Source organism: Pleurodeles waltl, chromosome 3_1 (genome assembly GCF_031143425.1).
Source record: "Pleurodeles waltl isolate 20211129_DDA chromosome 3_1, aPleWal1.hap1.20221129, whole genome shotgun sequence".
Taxonomy (NCBI): Eukaryota; Metazoa; Chordata; class Amphibia; order Caudata; family Salamandridae; genus Pleurodeles; species Pleurodeles waltl.
Genome location: NC_090440.1, coordinates 353294419 through 353311976, shown reverse-complemented (window position 1 = coordinate 353311976; position 17558 = coordinate 353294419). Strand labels below are relative to the sequence as shown.

The window sequence follows — 17558 nt, the reverse complement described above, 5'->3', positions numbered from 1 at the left end:
AGGATGGTGTGTCTGAGGCATTTCCTTCTCTTGGAAGGGCCTCAATTCCACTAGCAGCCACAGATGTGGAGGGGCCTGATGTCTCATGGCTAGTGGAAGAGGCCTGATGTTGGGTGCCAGAGCTACTCAGAGTAGTGTTGATGTCCCTCAGCACCCCAGCAATGGAAGCCAGTATGGCATTTTGTGCCTGCCACTACTGCATGGCTTCCTGGTGGTTGTCCCTCTGCAGCTGTCTGATCTCCTCCATCATGGTAGGCACCTAGCCCATCATGCCTTGAGAGTTTTGATAGGCTCCCACGGCTTGGGAAATGGGCTCCTAGTCAGTTGTGTCCCTTGGAGCCCCCATCCGCAGGACCACACCATCCCTCCCATGCACCCTACCCCCACATACCTGTGCCCCTGGCACAGTGTGCCCACACCCACTGGTGGCAGGAGCATTATTGTCTGGGGTGATATGAGGAGACTCAGATACCTGTCCTGGGGGCACACAATTGAAGAGACTGTCCTTGAGACACAGGTTTGGGGGCTAATGGTTGCTTGTGATGTAGTTGCAACAGGGCTGGGAGGAGTTGTTGTGGGCAGGGTGAGGCTGACAGTTGTTGACTGACCAGGTGTCCCTGATGGGCTAGCTTCGTCCTCAGTGTCCAGACATCGAGGGCTGTTTTCCTCATTGGGGCCTTCATCCAGAGGGGTAGCGTCTATCTCGGGTATCCTATCCATGTTGGGATGGCAAGTTTATCTATATGAGAAGTGGAATACACAGTTGATGTATGTGATGTAAGAAGTGATGTATCAATAAGACGTATCAATAAGACAAATAAAAATGGTATATGAGATGCACACACTGCCTTTACATGATCCCCTGACATGGCAATCACAGCTGCTACTTAATCTTGGTTAATGCAAGGTGGGACACAGTGATTTGAAATTGCATACAGCATGCTCTTGGAGTATGCTGGTGTATAAATGGCTGCAAATACCCTCATATCTTGTATCAGTGCAAACATGACAATGTACCGTTCTCTCCTACTAAGGTGAATGGAATTATTGCGCCAACTAGTAGCTGAACAATGAACAATGGTGTCAGAGCTGGCACACACAATTGGTGTTACAATTTGTCCTGGCCCTCTGTCTGGATGTACTGCAAGTGTGTCCAATTTGCCATTTAGGTGTCCCTCAAGGTGAGTACGACGTTATTAGGAATTTTTTCTCTGAGTCCAGTTTGGAATGGGTCACAGCTGTAGCTGTAATTTGCTTGTAATGGTAATAGTAGTGGGCCATTGCATAGCTGATTTACATGGTGGACCATTCAGTTTGGTTTGCTTTGATTGTGAGTTTCACAATTCAAAAGACATTTCACATTTAGTGCACAGTCTGTTTTGTTAATGTAACAGTGCCTTCTGGGAGATGTAGTGCTGTCAGTTCCCAAAACTTCACATGCCCTTCTCAAACACTGTGGCCCAAGGTCAGCTTACTTGACATGTGGCATGGCAGTGAGGGGTATTTGGAGATTTGGACAGGGGGTGGTGTGTGATTTGATCATTGGGGTGGAGAAAGTTGATAAGTGAGCATGCAAGACATAACTGTTTGGTGACATGGATGTTGTTGATACTTACCTGACTTCACTCCCCCAGGTATTCCTGTCAGGCCCTCAGGATGCAGGATGTTCAAGTCTTGAGGACTGCCAGCTGGTGCCTGGATGCCATGGAATGTACCTTCCCCCTGAGGTCGGTCCACCTCTTCCTGCATTCCCTTATGCATGGGTAACTGTCTACTGCTTTCACCCGGTCATCTACCCTTTGCCACAACTCCATTTTCCAGGCTATTGATGTTTGCTGGGCCTGTGCTCCAAAGAGATATGGCTCTACCCTGATACTTCCGTCCACCATGACCCTCAACTCATCATCAGTGAAACATGGGTGTTTTTGTGGGGACATGGTAGTGGTGGTAAAGATGGTGAGGCAGTGAATAGAAGGATGAATGATGATTGTGATGAGGTGTGGGTGCTGTGATGTGAGTGGGTGACAATTGTAGTCTATTGTGTGGGTGTTTGTCAATTGTGTGTTGTGTCTGTTGTGCAAATGTGGGATGTGTGCTGAGTGCAATGTGTAGGTGTGCCTATTGTTTGTTTTGCTAGTTTGTTAGGTCTCTCCTACTCTCTGGCTGTGAGTGGCGTTCTGGTTGCAAAGGATTGTGGGTTGTGTAGGGGTGTGTTTTATAGTGCGGGGTGTCGGGTGTGTGAATGTGTGTCAGGTGTGGGATATTCAAACTGTCCAATGTAGAGTGTAGTGCTGAGTGATGTGAGTTCAGACCGCCGCGGTCCGCACCACCAATGGTTTTCCCACAATGGAAGAACCGCTCTTGTGATTTGTGAATCGTAATTTGATCAGTTGATGCCCGCCTATGTCCTAGGGGTTTCGGGGAATTGGCTGTTTTTTCGCGGTCTGAGCAGTGTATCTCTTAATAATGCGGTCAGATGACCGCCAACATGGCAGTCTTTTAGCGGCCACTACCGCGGCGGTCTTACCGTCAGACAGCCAAAGTTGTAATCAGGCCCTATATCTGGATGGTCCGGCTTTTTCGTAGGACATTTTTAAATGGCACCCTCCCTTTCGTACCTTATTGTCTAGCACTGCTAAAAAAGTAATTGTCCCCAGAATAAAATCATCTAATTTGGGAGGTTGAAGTTTTTTCTATTCCGCCTCTAACTGGTGGAATTCGTTACCAAATCATTTTTGCTTTCAACCTAATCTCCTGAATTTCAGGAAGGATTTAAAAACTTGGGTTCCTAGTTTAAGATTACTTCTACCTCTTATGATTCCTTTTGGTTTTATATTCCATGTCCATTTCGGATTTCAGTGTGGTTCACTCTCTGGTTCTTGTGACACAAGCGCCAAGACACCTTTTGCCATTAGCGCGCTCTACAAATCCCTTTAACATTAACATGTAGTGGCTTGAGGTGGGGGGCCAGGTGCTACCCTTCCTTTTAAAAACGGCCCTGGGGATGGTGTCCTGGAAGCCAAAGTGGCTTGGGGAGGGGTCTGTGCCACTGCGTTGGAAGCATGGCCTGGACACAGGCCAACCCATAAGCAAACCCCATGCTATGCACAGCCAAAGGCTGTGCGCAGCCTCAGGTTATCTGCCGATGAGGGATGTAGGTAGGGCCTGGCAGAAAGCCAGGCCCTGCAGCCAACCCTACACAGCACACAGCCAATGGCTGTGCACAGCATGGAATTGGCTGGCTGCGGCCAATCCCCTGCTATGTTGGCCCACAGTGCACAGCCAAAAACTGAATGGCAGGGTACTGGCTTATGTGTGGGAAGAAATTATTACTTTATAGTGAACAAACCCTAGAAAGTCACTGAAAAAAACAAAAGTTAAAGTAGTGTTATAATTAGGTGAAAATTTCAGTGACAACATAACGTCTTAAACGTACAGAAGCACTGAAATTCGCCAGTTATAGTTATTTCAAGTAACTATAACTCGTGCCCTAAGGTAACCATAACTTGCACCCTTGCACTCATTGGTGATCACCCCACATAATACATCACTTGTGGCATCTTCAATGACATCATTGATAATATCACTGCAACATTTGCAATAAAATCATCAATGACAATGAGAAAACTATGTATGGCTAAAGTCATGGTCGATTGGTGGGTAAAGTAAATTTTAGGGTTTAGGAGTGGGGAGTGCTAAAGGGAGGTATGGGTAATTTTAATTTTAGGGTTTAAGGTCAGTTGTGTTAGGGGAAGGGTGGGTAATTTTAATGTTTGGGGTTGGATAAGTGAAGGTTAGGAGTAAATTAACCCAAGGATTGGCAAAGCCAAAAGGCCTGGTGTTGGCCGTCCACCATTGAAAAATTCTTGTTTTGGTTTGCCATGGTGTTTGCAAAACTTTATTGTTGGGGAAGCTGCTGGGCCCTCATTAAATCTAAAAGAAATGGCTACAATTAAAAGTTTTTCTGGTCCCCTCCAAAAAATGCACAATACCATGGTACACCTAGAGCTGAAGGGAACTACCTCATATGGATGTGCTCCTTTTAAAATAGCCGCAGGCTGAACTCATAGTGAAATCAGAACAAAGAGGGTAGTAAAGGTGAGAGAGGCCGCACTCATGGGAAGTAAACACAATTATTTAAATATAAAGAAAATACAAACAAGGTGCTGGTGAACTAAATGCCCTACCACCCATGGGCAAAGTCAAGTGTCAAAGAGAGAGGAAAGCTCTCTTTAGCACAAGTAGAGATAAACAGAAAAAGAACACCGCACACAGAACAATTTTTTTTTAGAGTAAAGCAAGAGTCCAATAGGTAACAAATGATGTCTAATATCCATTGAGTAGACGGGATGAACAATGCATGATGTCCAAGTCAGACAATATTTGGCAGATGATGTTCTTCATTGACAGGATTATGGTGTTCAGGGTTCACACTGTACTTCACTGCAAACACAGCCAACACGTGTTTCGTCACGCTGGTGACTTTTTCAAGGCTATTTGAATGTAATACAGGCACGACAACTTAAAACGTCAATCAGGCAAAAAATCAGAATCCATGCGTCTGAGAATAGGCTAATCCAAATGCAAGTCAATCAGTCAAACGGAAAATTCCAAAACAAGGCACAAGTGTATGGGTACTAAGGACCATGATAAGTCCAGGTGCCAATTCAAAGGAAACCGCAGTCACTGGCTACGCAGCGTGTCATGTCATGTTCTTTTTCTGTTTATCATAGTGAAATCAGTCAATGGTTGAAGTGGGCTAACCTTTCCCCTTGATGCATGCTGGAGTGTGTGGAAGAAAAATGTAGATGACACAAGCACAGACTATGGATGTAGTCTGGCTGAAAACCCCTATAAGTAAATATGGGCCTGATTTAGAATTTGGCGGAGGGGGCTACTCTGTCACAAACATGACAGCTATACTGGTTGCCGTATTCCAATCACATAGCAGCCTATAGAGATCGTAATATGCTCAACAGGATATACGTCATGTTTGCAGCGGAATAATCCATCTGCAAACTCTAAATCAGGCCCTATGTTTTACACAGTTTTAGTCAAATTAAAAGGTTGGCTAACATAGACCTAAAAAAGCCATCTGTCTCGCATTGGCTACAAGCCTTGCCTTTGTGAAAGAAGGCAAGAAGAAGGGAAGTAAGTATGGAAAGAATGGAGGGAGGAACAAAGAAAAGAAGCAAGACATAAAAGGCAGGAAGACAAACAAAAACGGAAGGAAGGGACGGAGGCAAAAAGGTAAGGAAGGAAGGAAAGCAAAAAGGAGGAAAGAAGGAAAGATAAAAAGAACGCAAAAGGAAGGAAGAAGGAAAGGAAAAGGGCAAGAAAGAAAGAAATGGAGAAGGCAAAAAGAACGAAGTTTAGAGGGTGAAAAAGAAAGAAGAAAAAAGAAAAAAGAATTAAGGAAGGAAAGAAAGAAAGGAAGGGAGAAAGAAGGCAAAAGTAAAGAAAGAAAAGCAAAAAGGAATGAAGGAAAGAAAAATCAAAGAAAACAAAAAAGAAAGGAGGAAAAAATAAAGAAGGAAAGAATGAAAAAAGAAGGCGAAATAAAGAAAGAAAAAAGAAATAATGAAGTAAAAATGGAAAACAAAAAGGAAATACGGCAAAAAGAAAGAAAGAAGGCTAAAAAAGACAAAAATTCAAGAATGAAAGAAAGAAAAAAGGTAAGAAGGCAAAATAGAAAGTAAGAAGTAAAGAAACAAAAAGGAAAAAGTAAAGAAGGTAAGTAACAAAGATGCAAAAAAGGAAAGAAAGAGGGAAAGAAAGGGAATGAGGGGGAAAAAATAAAGGAAATAAGGCAAAAAGGAAAGAAATAAGGAAAGACAGAAGGAAAGAAAAAAGGAAAGTAGGTAAAAAGAACAAAAGAAGTTAAAAGAGAAAGAAAAAAGGAAAAGAGAAGCAGAGAAAGAATGAAGGAAAAAAGGATCAAGGAAGGTAAAAGGAAATAAGGCAAAAAAGAAAGAAAGAATGAAAGAAGGTAAAAAGGAAGAAAGGAAATACAGAAAGAAAGAAGGAAAAGCAAAGAATGGCAAAAAAGAAAAAGGAAAGCAGGAAAGAAAAAGAAAAGGCAAAAAGACAGAAAGAAAGAATGAAAGAAGGAAAGAAAGAAGGAAAAAAGTAAAGAAGATAGAAAGAAGGAAGGAAAGAGGGTTCACAATATAAACCCAACTTGCACCCCAGCTATGTTCAAATAAAACTGTTACAAGTGTGCAGCAAGTTCAATACCATAACGTTTGGATTTCTTCCTGGGCACAAAGTTTATCAAAGAACTATTGGTGAAAGCTGTCCAGGAACACAATATGATGTGCTCTGAAATCAGAGCAGTCCAATTCAAAAGGAATTTACAACAACATTGGAAGGTGACAGGAATTGATAAAGCTGTAATGTATGCTGTGCTTTTTGCAATTGAATCCTACTATCACATCAGACAATACTGGCACGAAAGGGAACTACTGGTGTGTGGATGTGCACCTTATGAAAGAGAAAAATTCAGTCAATCAAGGTTGTAGAACGATGGCCTAATGCTTAGGGAAATATTTCGAACTGGCACAAACTATTATTATTTAACATAAAAATATTTGTATTAATTATTTTTTTTAGCTAAATCCTATTACTTTCTCCTGTACTTCACCATAAGGAGACTCCACAGTTGGGTAGAGATCTCCTCATAGCAAAATACAACTATATTTTTTTAGCTTTAGAATAAATTATTAAAAATGTTTTATTGTAAAACTTCCGCGGTGGCCATCACAACATCCCCGCTGGGCCAGCGGGCCAAAACCGAGAAGGAAAGGGAGTGGGGAGCGATTGGTAAGCTGGGAGGGTGGGAAGGCGCTTCAACGGCGGCAGTGAGACCACAGGGCAACATCAGCAGTGAGGGAAGCACAGGAGCAGCAAGAGCGCCAAAAAGTGCAAAAAAGAGGGAAAAACAGAAAAAGGAGTAAAACAGGAAAAAGAGGAAAGACAGAAAGCCAGGCAGGCACTCTCACAGGTGAAGCAGCTGCAATCTACAAATCCTGATTGATTGGTTACTTTGTTTTTCTGTACTCTGTTGTAGTCCTTTGTAGTTTTCTCTTTGTCAATTTGGAATTTGATTGGCCTGACACTCCACTTCCTTCTCTTACGGTGGTCTATTATTGGGCAGCATACCTTTAGCATCCGCATTCATGGAATGGAGTGATCGTACTGACTCAGAATTACTCCAAAAGGATACTCCTAAAGAAATTAGGGTTGTATTATTTGTCCTTTGGTCAGCTCACTCACAACGCATGTTCAGCTTGCTCCCTCCGCTCATCTCACGATCATGCACAATCACCTTCACCATGACTAGCAATCCCCCTTGATGTGAACCTGAACCTAGTTTCCTTGAATGTTAAAGGACTCAACCATCCTGTTAAGAGGGAAAAGAGTGAGAACTATCTTTATAAACGTAAAGCAGACACAGTACTATTCTAGGAGACTAGGATAACTGCTAAGGAGATTACATATTTTGGGTGCAATTGGGTCAGCAGCTCCCTTGGTTCTTCTGCCATCAACAAAAAAGAGGGGTGATAATTCTGATCTCCAAAAGATCTGGCCTATCCAAAGACTCTCACACATCTCTGATGATGAAGGGAGATAAATCCTAACAAAACTCTCCAAAAAAAACACAAATTATTTTCACATCCTCAACGTATATGGCCCAAATATCGATGACCCAGATTTCTGGGACTGCTTGACTGTGTCCTTGGATCAAATCCACAACGAACAATTAATTATCATGGGTAGGTATCTCAATCTTATCATGGACTCCACTCTTGACAGGCAATCCAGATGAACAATGCAGTCATCTAAATCACGTAAGTCACTACTTAAATTATGCTCTAGATTCAATGTACAGGACACTTGGAGACTACAGCACCCTGAAACCTGGAACAACACTTTCTTCTTCACCCCTCACAACTCATATTCTAGAATTGATTAGTTCCTGATATATGAATCACACACTTGCCTTGCTGACTAAACTGACAAACACCCAAGAATAGTTTCCGATTTTTTCAATTAAAATACCCTACTTAATTATATCAAAGAAAATTCTCCCTTGGATATTTCACCCTCAACCTATTTGAACACACTCAAAGCTACTATTAGAGGCTCACTAATTGAGATTCAATCTGAATTAAACAAATCCCATGACAGCAGCCTGTTAGAGCTTGAAAAAGAGACTAGGTACCTGGAGGGCACTCGTATTTCCAACCCAAATGAACACACCCTTGCTACCCTTACCAATAAAAAATGGGAATATAATAGGATTATGAGCGAGAGAGCAAGTTCTGGATTAACAAATACCAAAGCTTAAATCTTTGTGCGACAAACAAAGCTGATAAAATGCTGGCATCATATTTAAAACATAGACTGCCCACAGAGGCATTACCGCTCTTAAACTGAACGTTTATCAGACAAATCCTCAAAACATCATGGACATCTTCAAGTATTTTTATACATCCCTATATAAAGACGACTATCTTTTCAGGTGAGAAATGCAGGGAATATCTAAATAGTATACAACTTCCTACCATTACTGACCTAGAAAAAACAACCCTTGGCTCACCTGTACATTAAATAAAATTAAAGAGGCAATCAAATTTCTTGAACCGTACAAGGCCCCGGGGCCAGACTGCTTTTCGGCTTTTATAACATTTTTGCCTCCACATTGGCCTTATACTTCTTGATCTTTTCCATCAGTTTTCCAATTCAGGCTCCATTGTGGGCACAGTGAGTGAAGCCACCATTGCAGTCATCCCCAAATAGGGTAAAGATACATCTGATGCTAAAAACTACAGGTCAAACTATTGATCAACCTGAATGCAAACATATATGCAAAGATCCTCTGAAAGGGGCTAAAACCTCTTTTACCATGCCTGATCAACCACACACAGGTGGGTTTCAACATAATATAAAAGGCTAATTCAGATACCGTTGAAATCACATTAGATGCTGAAAAGGCATTCAACAGAGTCTTCTGGACTTTCCTATGCAAAACTCTGCTACAATTGAACTTGGGTGAAACCTTTACTAAAATGGTTATGCCTGTTTACAGTGGCTCCTCTGACAAAGTAAGAACTGGAGGACTAGTGTCCTCTTTTTTTAACCCTGAAGGGGGCTCTAGACAAGGATGCCCTCTGTCCTCTTCTTTATTCATTTTGTCCCTTGAACCCTTACTCCGTAGTGTTCAGATGAACAGGTCCATCTCTGGTATTTCCTTCACCAAGACTACGGTGAAAGTTGTGGCTTACGCTGATGATATTTTGATGGTGACTGATAATGCCCATCAATCAAGTCCTCCTTTACTACAGATGATTGGCGAACACGCTCTGGTCGCTGGTTATAAATAAAATAGAGACAAATCGGAAGTAAAGGGATTAAACAATCCTAATACTAAGCTCCTCCAGCCTGTGTTGGCAACTCTAATTCATAACATATTTTGGCCTAGAATTTAACTCGGACTTATTAGAAACCCTTCAACATAACAAAATATTTACCCTGAAAAAGACTGAAAACTTTTTAGATGGTTGGAAACCTCAATTCCTTACCTTGTGGGGTCACATAAAGACTATCAAAATGATGGTAACCCTGATTTTCAACTACCTTATATGCATTCTCCCTTTAATATTGTCTGATGACGTCCACTGCAAACTTGACAAAGTATTAAACATATTTTTATGGCAGACTATACATCCCAGAATTTCCATAAAAAACGTTGTCTCCCCACAACACTTGGAGAAATTAACCTGGCTGATTTCAGAAATTACCTAACTCTGTTTCTTAGCTAGAAATGGCTCTTTAGGGTTCTCCTGCTCACAAGTACTCCACCACCTCGTTAAATGTTGATAAACATATTTTGGGGCATTTACACCTCATAGTGCTTCAGTCTAGTAGAACCACTCCCTCCTTCATATCTAAATTTATCCTAAATAACACAAAAAAGGCTATTTTGAGGATGAATAAACTATTGGATACATCAGATGCCCGTTCAAACATGCCCTCCCTCGGGTATAACCCAAAAATCAAGATTCAAGGTGAGCTGATATTTTGGCCCCCAAGGGCATTAATTTCCTGAAACAAATGGATTCCCAACAAGACCCTCTCTCCTTCAGAGAATTTCAACAGCAATATTCTCTATCAGATGTAGACTTTTAAACTTTCTCAAGCTTAAAGCTAGTTTATCCAAAACGAAATACTTCAGTATGGATCACTCTCTTCTCACGATCATTTCCTCCTTTAATAAGTCTGGTCACCAGGCCTCTAAATTCTATCACCTCTTATAATCCAAATCCACAGGCCTAAACTCAAGCATACTGAAAAAATTGAATGCACTAGGAACTGCCTCGTCGGAGAATTGGGGTCTGATTTGGAAATCAGTTGTCTTTCATAAAATCACACCCTCACTATTCAAAACAAAGTACTGGCTTTTAGAACTTTCTGGACACCATCTCGCCTCCATAAACTATCAAAGAGGATCCAACATGCTGGAATTGTAACAATGCTGTTGGTGACCTTCACCATTTGCTCTTTTATTGCAGTTCTGTCTCACTATTTTGGGACTGTGTATTTGATTTTATTTGAATCCTCTTTAGAATGCAACTGAAACAAGACTTCCTTTCACTTATTCAAGGCTTCCTTGACCCAAGGCTCAAATCACATGATGATCACCTCCTTTTAGACATAATAATGACTGCGACCTATTTTTACGGAAGTATATCAAGGGGCCAGGATTACCATGTCAGAGCTGCTGAACCAGATTTGCTATGACCTGGAGGCTGCAAGATAACCCCGTCTTTAGGGACAGAAAAGTGTAAGACTAAACCAGGAGGAAGGCAGATCTTTCTGGGCCCATATTACAGTCTGGGTGCATTGTTCCTGTTGGATACACTGTGCACCTTTAAACACATGCGCCAGGCACAAACAGAGACAGTGCACCCAATTACAATGAATGTGCTTCCCTCAGGGCAGTCGCAAATTCACATTCAGTGAAATATGGAGTGGCTGCTTATAAACAGCTCTGTATTTCACAGTGCCGGGAGTAACCCACCTGCTCTTGCACCTGTCAGCAAGGGGATGTCTAGAGCGGGTCCATGGTACTCTCTTTTCCCACCTCCAGAGGGATGCCTTAACAAGGTGCACTGGCAGTGTACCACCTTTCTGTGGAGCACAATCAGTGCACCATCTAAGGGCCTGTTTGTCTGTGTTACCATATCCATAATGTGGTGCAGGTGCAGAGGCAAACTGATGCCCTCATTTGCATGAGATCCATGCCCCCATGAAAGTTAGGGTATGCAATTTCAAGATAACACTGGCTCTAAATCTGAGCCAGCGATATCAGTATTACAGGAGGGGCTGCACAAATGTCTGAGGTCCCTTGTGTAATACTCTAGTGCTCAGTAGGTGCTCACACCACTGCGCCCTGGGACATTATTTATATTGTATCCCGTGTTGTTCTTATTCTGATCAATGAATTCTGGCACACTTTTTCCTCCAATTTTGCTGAGCTGCTGTTTTATTGCTTTATATATTCCTATTGGGTTTCTTATGCTTCTTCCACTTTTCAGTGTTTGAGTACAATAGGAATGCAAATGAAAAGGCGCACCGACAGGCGATGCAAAGGAACCTGTTCAGGTTGGAGGATTATGATCCTCTATGTTACACGTTTCTCAGAGAGAAGTGTTTGCGAACGGCTGGTGATTACGGGTAGGCTTATATCGAGTGTGCAAATTCCGGTGTACTTTGATCTAATTTACAATATATCTTGATTGTGCATTTGATTTGTGTGTTTTTTAATCGCTATGTTATCTATATCAATTTTAATGTACATTCTGACATACAATTGAAGCATTATGTATTTTCAGAACCCACAAGTTTGATTGGACACTCATGTCTTATTGCAAATTGGGGCAACCGTTTTATTCTACACCCGAAGTACTCTTACATATGCACCCTTTTGAATAAAATACATAAAAACAGTCAAATTACCTAACCCTGAATTAGGGTATTTTACATAATGCGTGAAAATGCAAGCTTAACGCTACAAAAACAGCTGTTCATGAAATTTTATTGCACTCCATATGAGTAGCAATGTTTCTTACAAACGTCATCAGGTATGCCTGTTTCAGGAAGAGAAGGACAGTAAATAACCTCACACAGTGTTAAAGAAATGAAATATGCATTGGTTATGAGCCATAAAATAACACTTTTAGGGCTTGATTTAAAAAAAGGGGTGCTGCATCCAATGCAGCACCACTTTTCTTGCGCCCCTGAGAGCCCTCCGACTGCCACCATCTGTGCACCATATTTAATATACGGTGCACCATGGCGCAGGGTAGGGGCAATAGTGTTGTCATTTTTGACGCCATTGATGTACTGTGTAGGATTAGTGCCAAAATTGTGGCGCTAATCCTGCACAGTATATAGGGGCCAATTAAAAGCTGCATGCCCCTTTTTAACGCCTGCTCTGTGAAGGTGTTAAAAGTAGCCACAATAAATGACACAGTGGAATCTCTTAGATTCAACTGTGCCATTTTTGCGGTCCCCCTAATGGGGGAACGCCCCCTTGCATACATTATTCCTGGAGCAGGCATAATGTAGCGCAAGGGGTTACAAAGTAATGCATGAAATCTGGCGCAGTGATTTTACATTAGCATTAAAAAAAATGACGCTGATGTGGCGCAAGGAGGCGCTAGGCCCTCTTAAATCTGGGCCTTAGTATTTTCCAAACATTCACGTTATTTATAACATTTTAACACGCATGGTCTGTCTTCTCGTGGGGTGGTATCCTTGTCTAATCAAACACAACATGCATATTTACAAATCTGTGATTTGAAATGTGATATGCTACACTTTCTTCATAAAGTTAGATGTTGCTGGTCTCTAACTCTATAAACACTTTGGCGATGAGCGGATGTGAATTAAAACAAAATGCATTTTACAACTAATCCCATGTCTCCAATCTTCATCCTAGAGCGTTAAAATGAAATTATATTTTGGGCCGGTTCTATAAAACTGCTCTTATTTTTTCTGTACATGGCTCAAAGGTTGAGACACATCTATCTTTGGAACCATGCATGACATTGGCATTCTCCATTATGGTACAAGTCAATGAAACGTACTTTTATTTACTGATCATGACCAATAGTTATTTAAATACACTGCCTTCTTCCTTTTTCGATCAGGGGTTTGGCAGCACAGCTGTCAAACAGAGTTATTATTCACAATGAATATGCATACCATACAGCAGATACGTTTTCAACCATGGCTTGGGTCAGCCCTGATGAATAATTATCTCTCACCTAATAATATAGGATGTTTGTGTGTGTCCTTCTTCCTCCACTAAAGTGTTTGCATTGACCTTCATGAGGGACAATTTTACTGCTATGGTTCTCTGTCTGCTCCTGCTAACTTTAATGTGCTTACTCTGCGTACACAGAAAACTAAACCCAGGCTTCCGGCTTAGCCAATGTGTGTTCAATATTGGTTGAGTAGCCTTAAAAAAAACAAGTACAGCCTCTTTGTAATCACCACTACTTACACAATCGAAATCACTATTAATAAAAAGTCCCCCAATTTTTTTTTTTGTGTTTGTGTGTTTATACATTTACTAGTAAAATATGTTTCTGTTTTACACAATCGAAATCAATATTAATGAAAAGTCAAAAAATGTAACATTTTTGTGTGTTTATACATTTACTACTAAAATATGTTTTTTTATTTCACAGGACAAAATACCGTTTTTCAGCGATATTTTTAGAAAAGGTGATATGTCAGAAGAAGACATTCTGAAGAATGATGACGCGTAATTCTTCTTTATGACTTAAATGAAACACAGTGCTGGATTATAACATTAAAACGGTCCAAAATGATTATCATTCAGTTGTCATATGTTTCCTTTTTTTTTAAGAAATGTATTGTGTTTTCTTTAGAAATCTGTAGACGTCTTTTTGAGTCATAATAGCATTGCCAATCAAAGTAAAGAAAATATATTCCTATTTTTAAATGAAGATCTTTGCAAGAAAGAAAAATTTAATAATACATTCAGGAATTATTTTTATATCTCGGCTAGATACGATGCTTCTTCTGTTCCATGAAAGTTGGGCACTAAATGAACCACTAGAAAACAGAGACAATATTAATTTACATTTTGCCAAGAGAAAATACCTTTAATTTATTTTTAATTGTAATCAGCTTCCAGGAAAACTAAGGCTCCACTGCCAGGTTTGGTGGCAAATATGCTACTTTTAAACTGAGATAAGCGTTCACCCTTGTAATAGGCATCTTGCACTTTTGCTATGAAATCTTCCTCAAGACCAGCAGGTACCATTGACACAGTGCATCCTCCCCATCCAGCTCCAGTCAGTCGCGAGCCAATTGCTCCACTTTCCCTGAAAAGGAAGACACATAAAAAAGCGTTTTGTGTTATTTGCTGATCATGGAATGTTTTCACTTGCTGTGATCCAAGCGAGAGAAATAACTTACAAAAGTACCTAGCGACAGTATGGTCTGAAGCCCACAGTCTGTATTACATATGTGTATCAAACACACTGGTGGTGCCTTCACACAAATCAATGGTCCATCACTGAAAAGCAACCAACATCATACTTACTAATCTCAGATAACCAGGTAATTAGATTTTCGTAGAATCCTCTATTGAATTTAGAAATGTGAGTAGTGGGCCCGAATTCAGGAATTAACTAGGCTAGATTTAGTGAGTGTGTGCAGCACACACATGAAACAGCCCAAACAATGGTTTTGTGCATCTGCATTCATGGGATGATGTTGGGGAGACAGGTGCTGCTTGCCTTATTGACCCTATGATGCCAGGCATTCACGGCTACTTTATGGTACCTTATTATTTCAAGTTGATTTATTATGCAAGAATTCAGACAGAAAAGTCAATGTGCTAGCGCTGGAATTAGACAAATGTACGGGAAACAAACGTAGCATCTGATGGCGATGGGGAAGGCGGGCCAGGAGATGGAATCATGGATTCAATGTGGCCTAAGACACATGAACTTGAGGCATCAACTATTACTCACTTCATCAATTCAGTCTCCAAGACACTTGTGTTCAGCAATTCTTATGAGAAATATATCCATACACTTGGTGGTATATTTTTGTCTGATTGTCACGCCAGAGCTACTCTAACCTAGTCTTTCCTCATGCTTCTGCCCTACTATGCTGGTAATGTTGACCACTCCCTTTTTGAGGGGTTATACCCAAAAACCGGTCCCAGGATGCTTATTTCTGGTTTACGGAGATCCTGGCCTGGCAGTTCGGGCTGGACTGTTCCCAAGGGGGAGCAGGGTCAAGACGGATTTGCATTTAGCTGGGTCCAAACTGGAATGCATGGCAAGCAAAAAAACTGATGGAATAAACCCAAATCTGTGACGGGGTGAATGTTGAATTTGTTCCGCATTCCGTCCATCATCTGTTCTTTTTGCCTCTATCTAAATCCACAGCATCACCCTTAAAGTCCTTTCTTCAGGCTAGGCTACTGTATTCTTGCAAACTGACTCTTTCAGCAACCCATTATCTTGTATTTCTATTTGGGAAATATGATAAAACTAAAACCTGACCCTCCTCCCCCTACGGGTTTACACAGTTTGTGTTCAACATATTAAAAATTTAAATGTTATTCCTAACCTACAAGAGCTTCCATCTTGGTGCATGCCCCTCCTACTTTTTTTTTTTTTTTTGAGAAAGCTTGTCCCACTAACACAGATTCAAAAGCTATACCACTACAGCAAGTAGACAACTTTCCATAGCACTGAAGTATCTGGAGGAACAGGAATACTTCATGATTCCCAATAAGGGCTAGTATTGAGTGAAATAAAGCCACTCGTAATCTTTCAGCGAACAAAGATTGTATTATTTCGGACACTACCTGTTTGAATCCATCACATTCGTTGCATCCAGCAAAGCGTACCTGATTATGTGATTAGAAAGAGGTCAGAATTTCTATAAAGAACACAGCTATTCAGATTCCATACATAACTTGGAATTACCCCGTCAGGAAAGTCTCAATCTTGATTATCATTTACAGTTGAAGAAAGACTTTATTCGGTATGACATAATTCAACCCTTAAATTACATAAACAACAATAAATAGACCATAATATCAATAGAACAATAAAAATAACAATAATCATAATTTAAAAACAGATCAAACCGCGTTACCAAGGATAATACTCTAAAAAGTCCCCTAAAAAAACTCTAGGTTTTTACGCCAAGTAATGGCTCCCCTCAAAAACAATCCCAAACCCCTCCATACCAATGCATCTGAGGCCATTTGCAGCCACATTAAAGCAGGACGAAGTTGCACAAATCCCTTTGGCCTCAGCAGGGGTAATAAAAAACGTCTTCTAAAAGGTGCGTAAAAAACACAGAATAATGTAAAATGGGACAAGGTCTGCGGGGACACCCCTGTCACAAGGGCACGGTCTGATAGATTTTTCACCATACTGACCTAACGGAAAGCAGAGATTATTTCTGATGATCCCCAAACAGAATTGAGTAATAAGAGTCCTTTCCCTCAGGTCACTTATTACTAGGAGATAGGGCTCAGGACCCACCCCCGTCTTTAACATAATAAAATCCCTGACCGATTGTTTCCCTAGTTCCTTTCCCTCTCTTTCAGCCCTCCGAATTCTTTACAGTTCATTCCAATAGGAAAATAAAAACGACAGTAAAACATGCGACAGATGCGCCTCGTATTCCATGATGGATTGCTTCAGGTTATGTCAATGGAGACCGCTGGCTTGATGATTAGAACAATGTGTTTGCAATTATAAAAGTGTAATAAAAACTTCAAAATCCAAGCAGACTTTTATATGTATTCGTACAGTATCTTAGAAAGCATCTTTTAAATCCGCACTTCCTTCCTCCAAATATGGATAGCCACCTGAACCTTCTTCCAGCGAGCACACAAACTACAACATCTCCATTTAACAAACTGATTTAATTACAGTACGGTACCAAATGACAAGCTTTAGCACCAACAGGAGTCTTGTCCAAAAGAACTATATCATCTGGGAATACAGAATGAAATCAATTACCGACAGGCATTAGAATCCTCCCTATTGAAGCTTACCAACAGTGCTGTAATATGCTTTCAATAAATTGGTGCTGGGAGACTGACTTGTTTACAGTCCTGCTGAAACACACAGTGATGTTCACATCATCATATAGTAGGTGCTCACAAAATGATACCACACCACTTCTTTAGAGGGTGTGTTGGAGCATAAATTTTAGTAATGCTTTTAGTGACCCAGACTTCAGCTGAAGGTTTTATGTTAATATAGCCTAACATAGAAAAGCTGCACTGACACGTATTTTAAAAGTGCTTATGTTTTCATTTTTGGCAGTCACAATCGTGTCTACTGGATTTAAAAATGTGCTAAAAAGATTCAAATTTGAATAATGTCAAATTATTTTTTAGACACATTTATAATATTTGATGTGATTTATTATTTTAAATAGACGTGCGCATAAAAATTAATGCATTTCTCTGTCATATC

At 40.7% G+C, this 17558-nt stretch overlaps 1 protein-coding gene across 2 annotated transcripts in view; it reads right to left on the bottom strand.

Annotated features, from left to right (window-relative positions):
• Window positions 1-17558, bottom strand: part of GALK2 (galactokinase 2) — an 849252-nt gene that overhangs the window by 42860 nt on the left and 788834 nt on the right. The window contains exon 10 of one of the 2 annotated variants that reach the window (XM_069222510.1): window positions 14200-14423. In XM_069222510.1, the coding sequence (XP_069078611.1) occupies window positions 14213-14423 (211 nt within the window). In that variant the 3' untranslated portion in view covers window positions 14200-14212. Of the gene's footprint in view, window positions 1-13709; window positions 14424-17558 lie in introns of those variants that run through there. The other variant, XM_069222509.1, reaches the window with a different exon arrangement.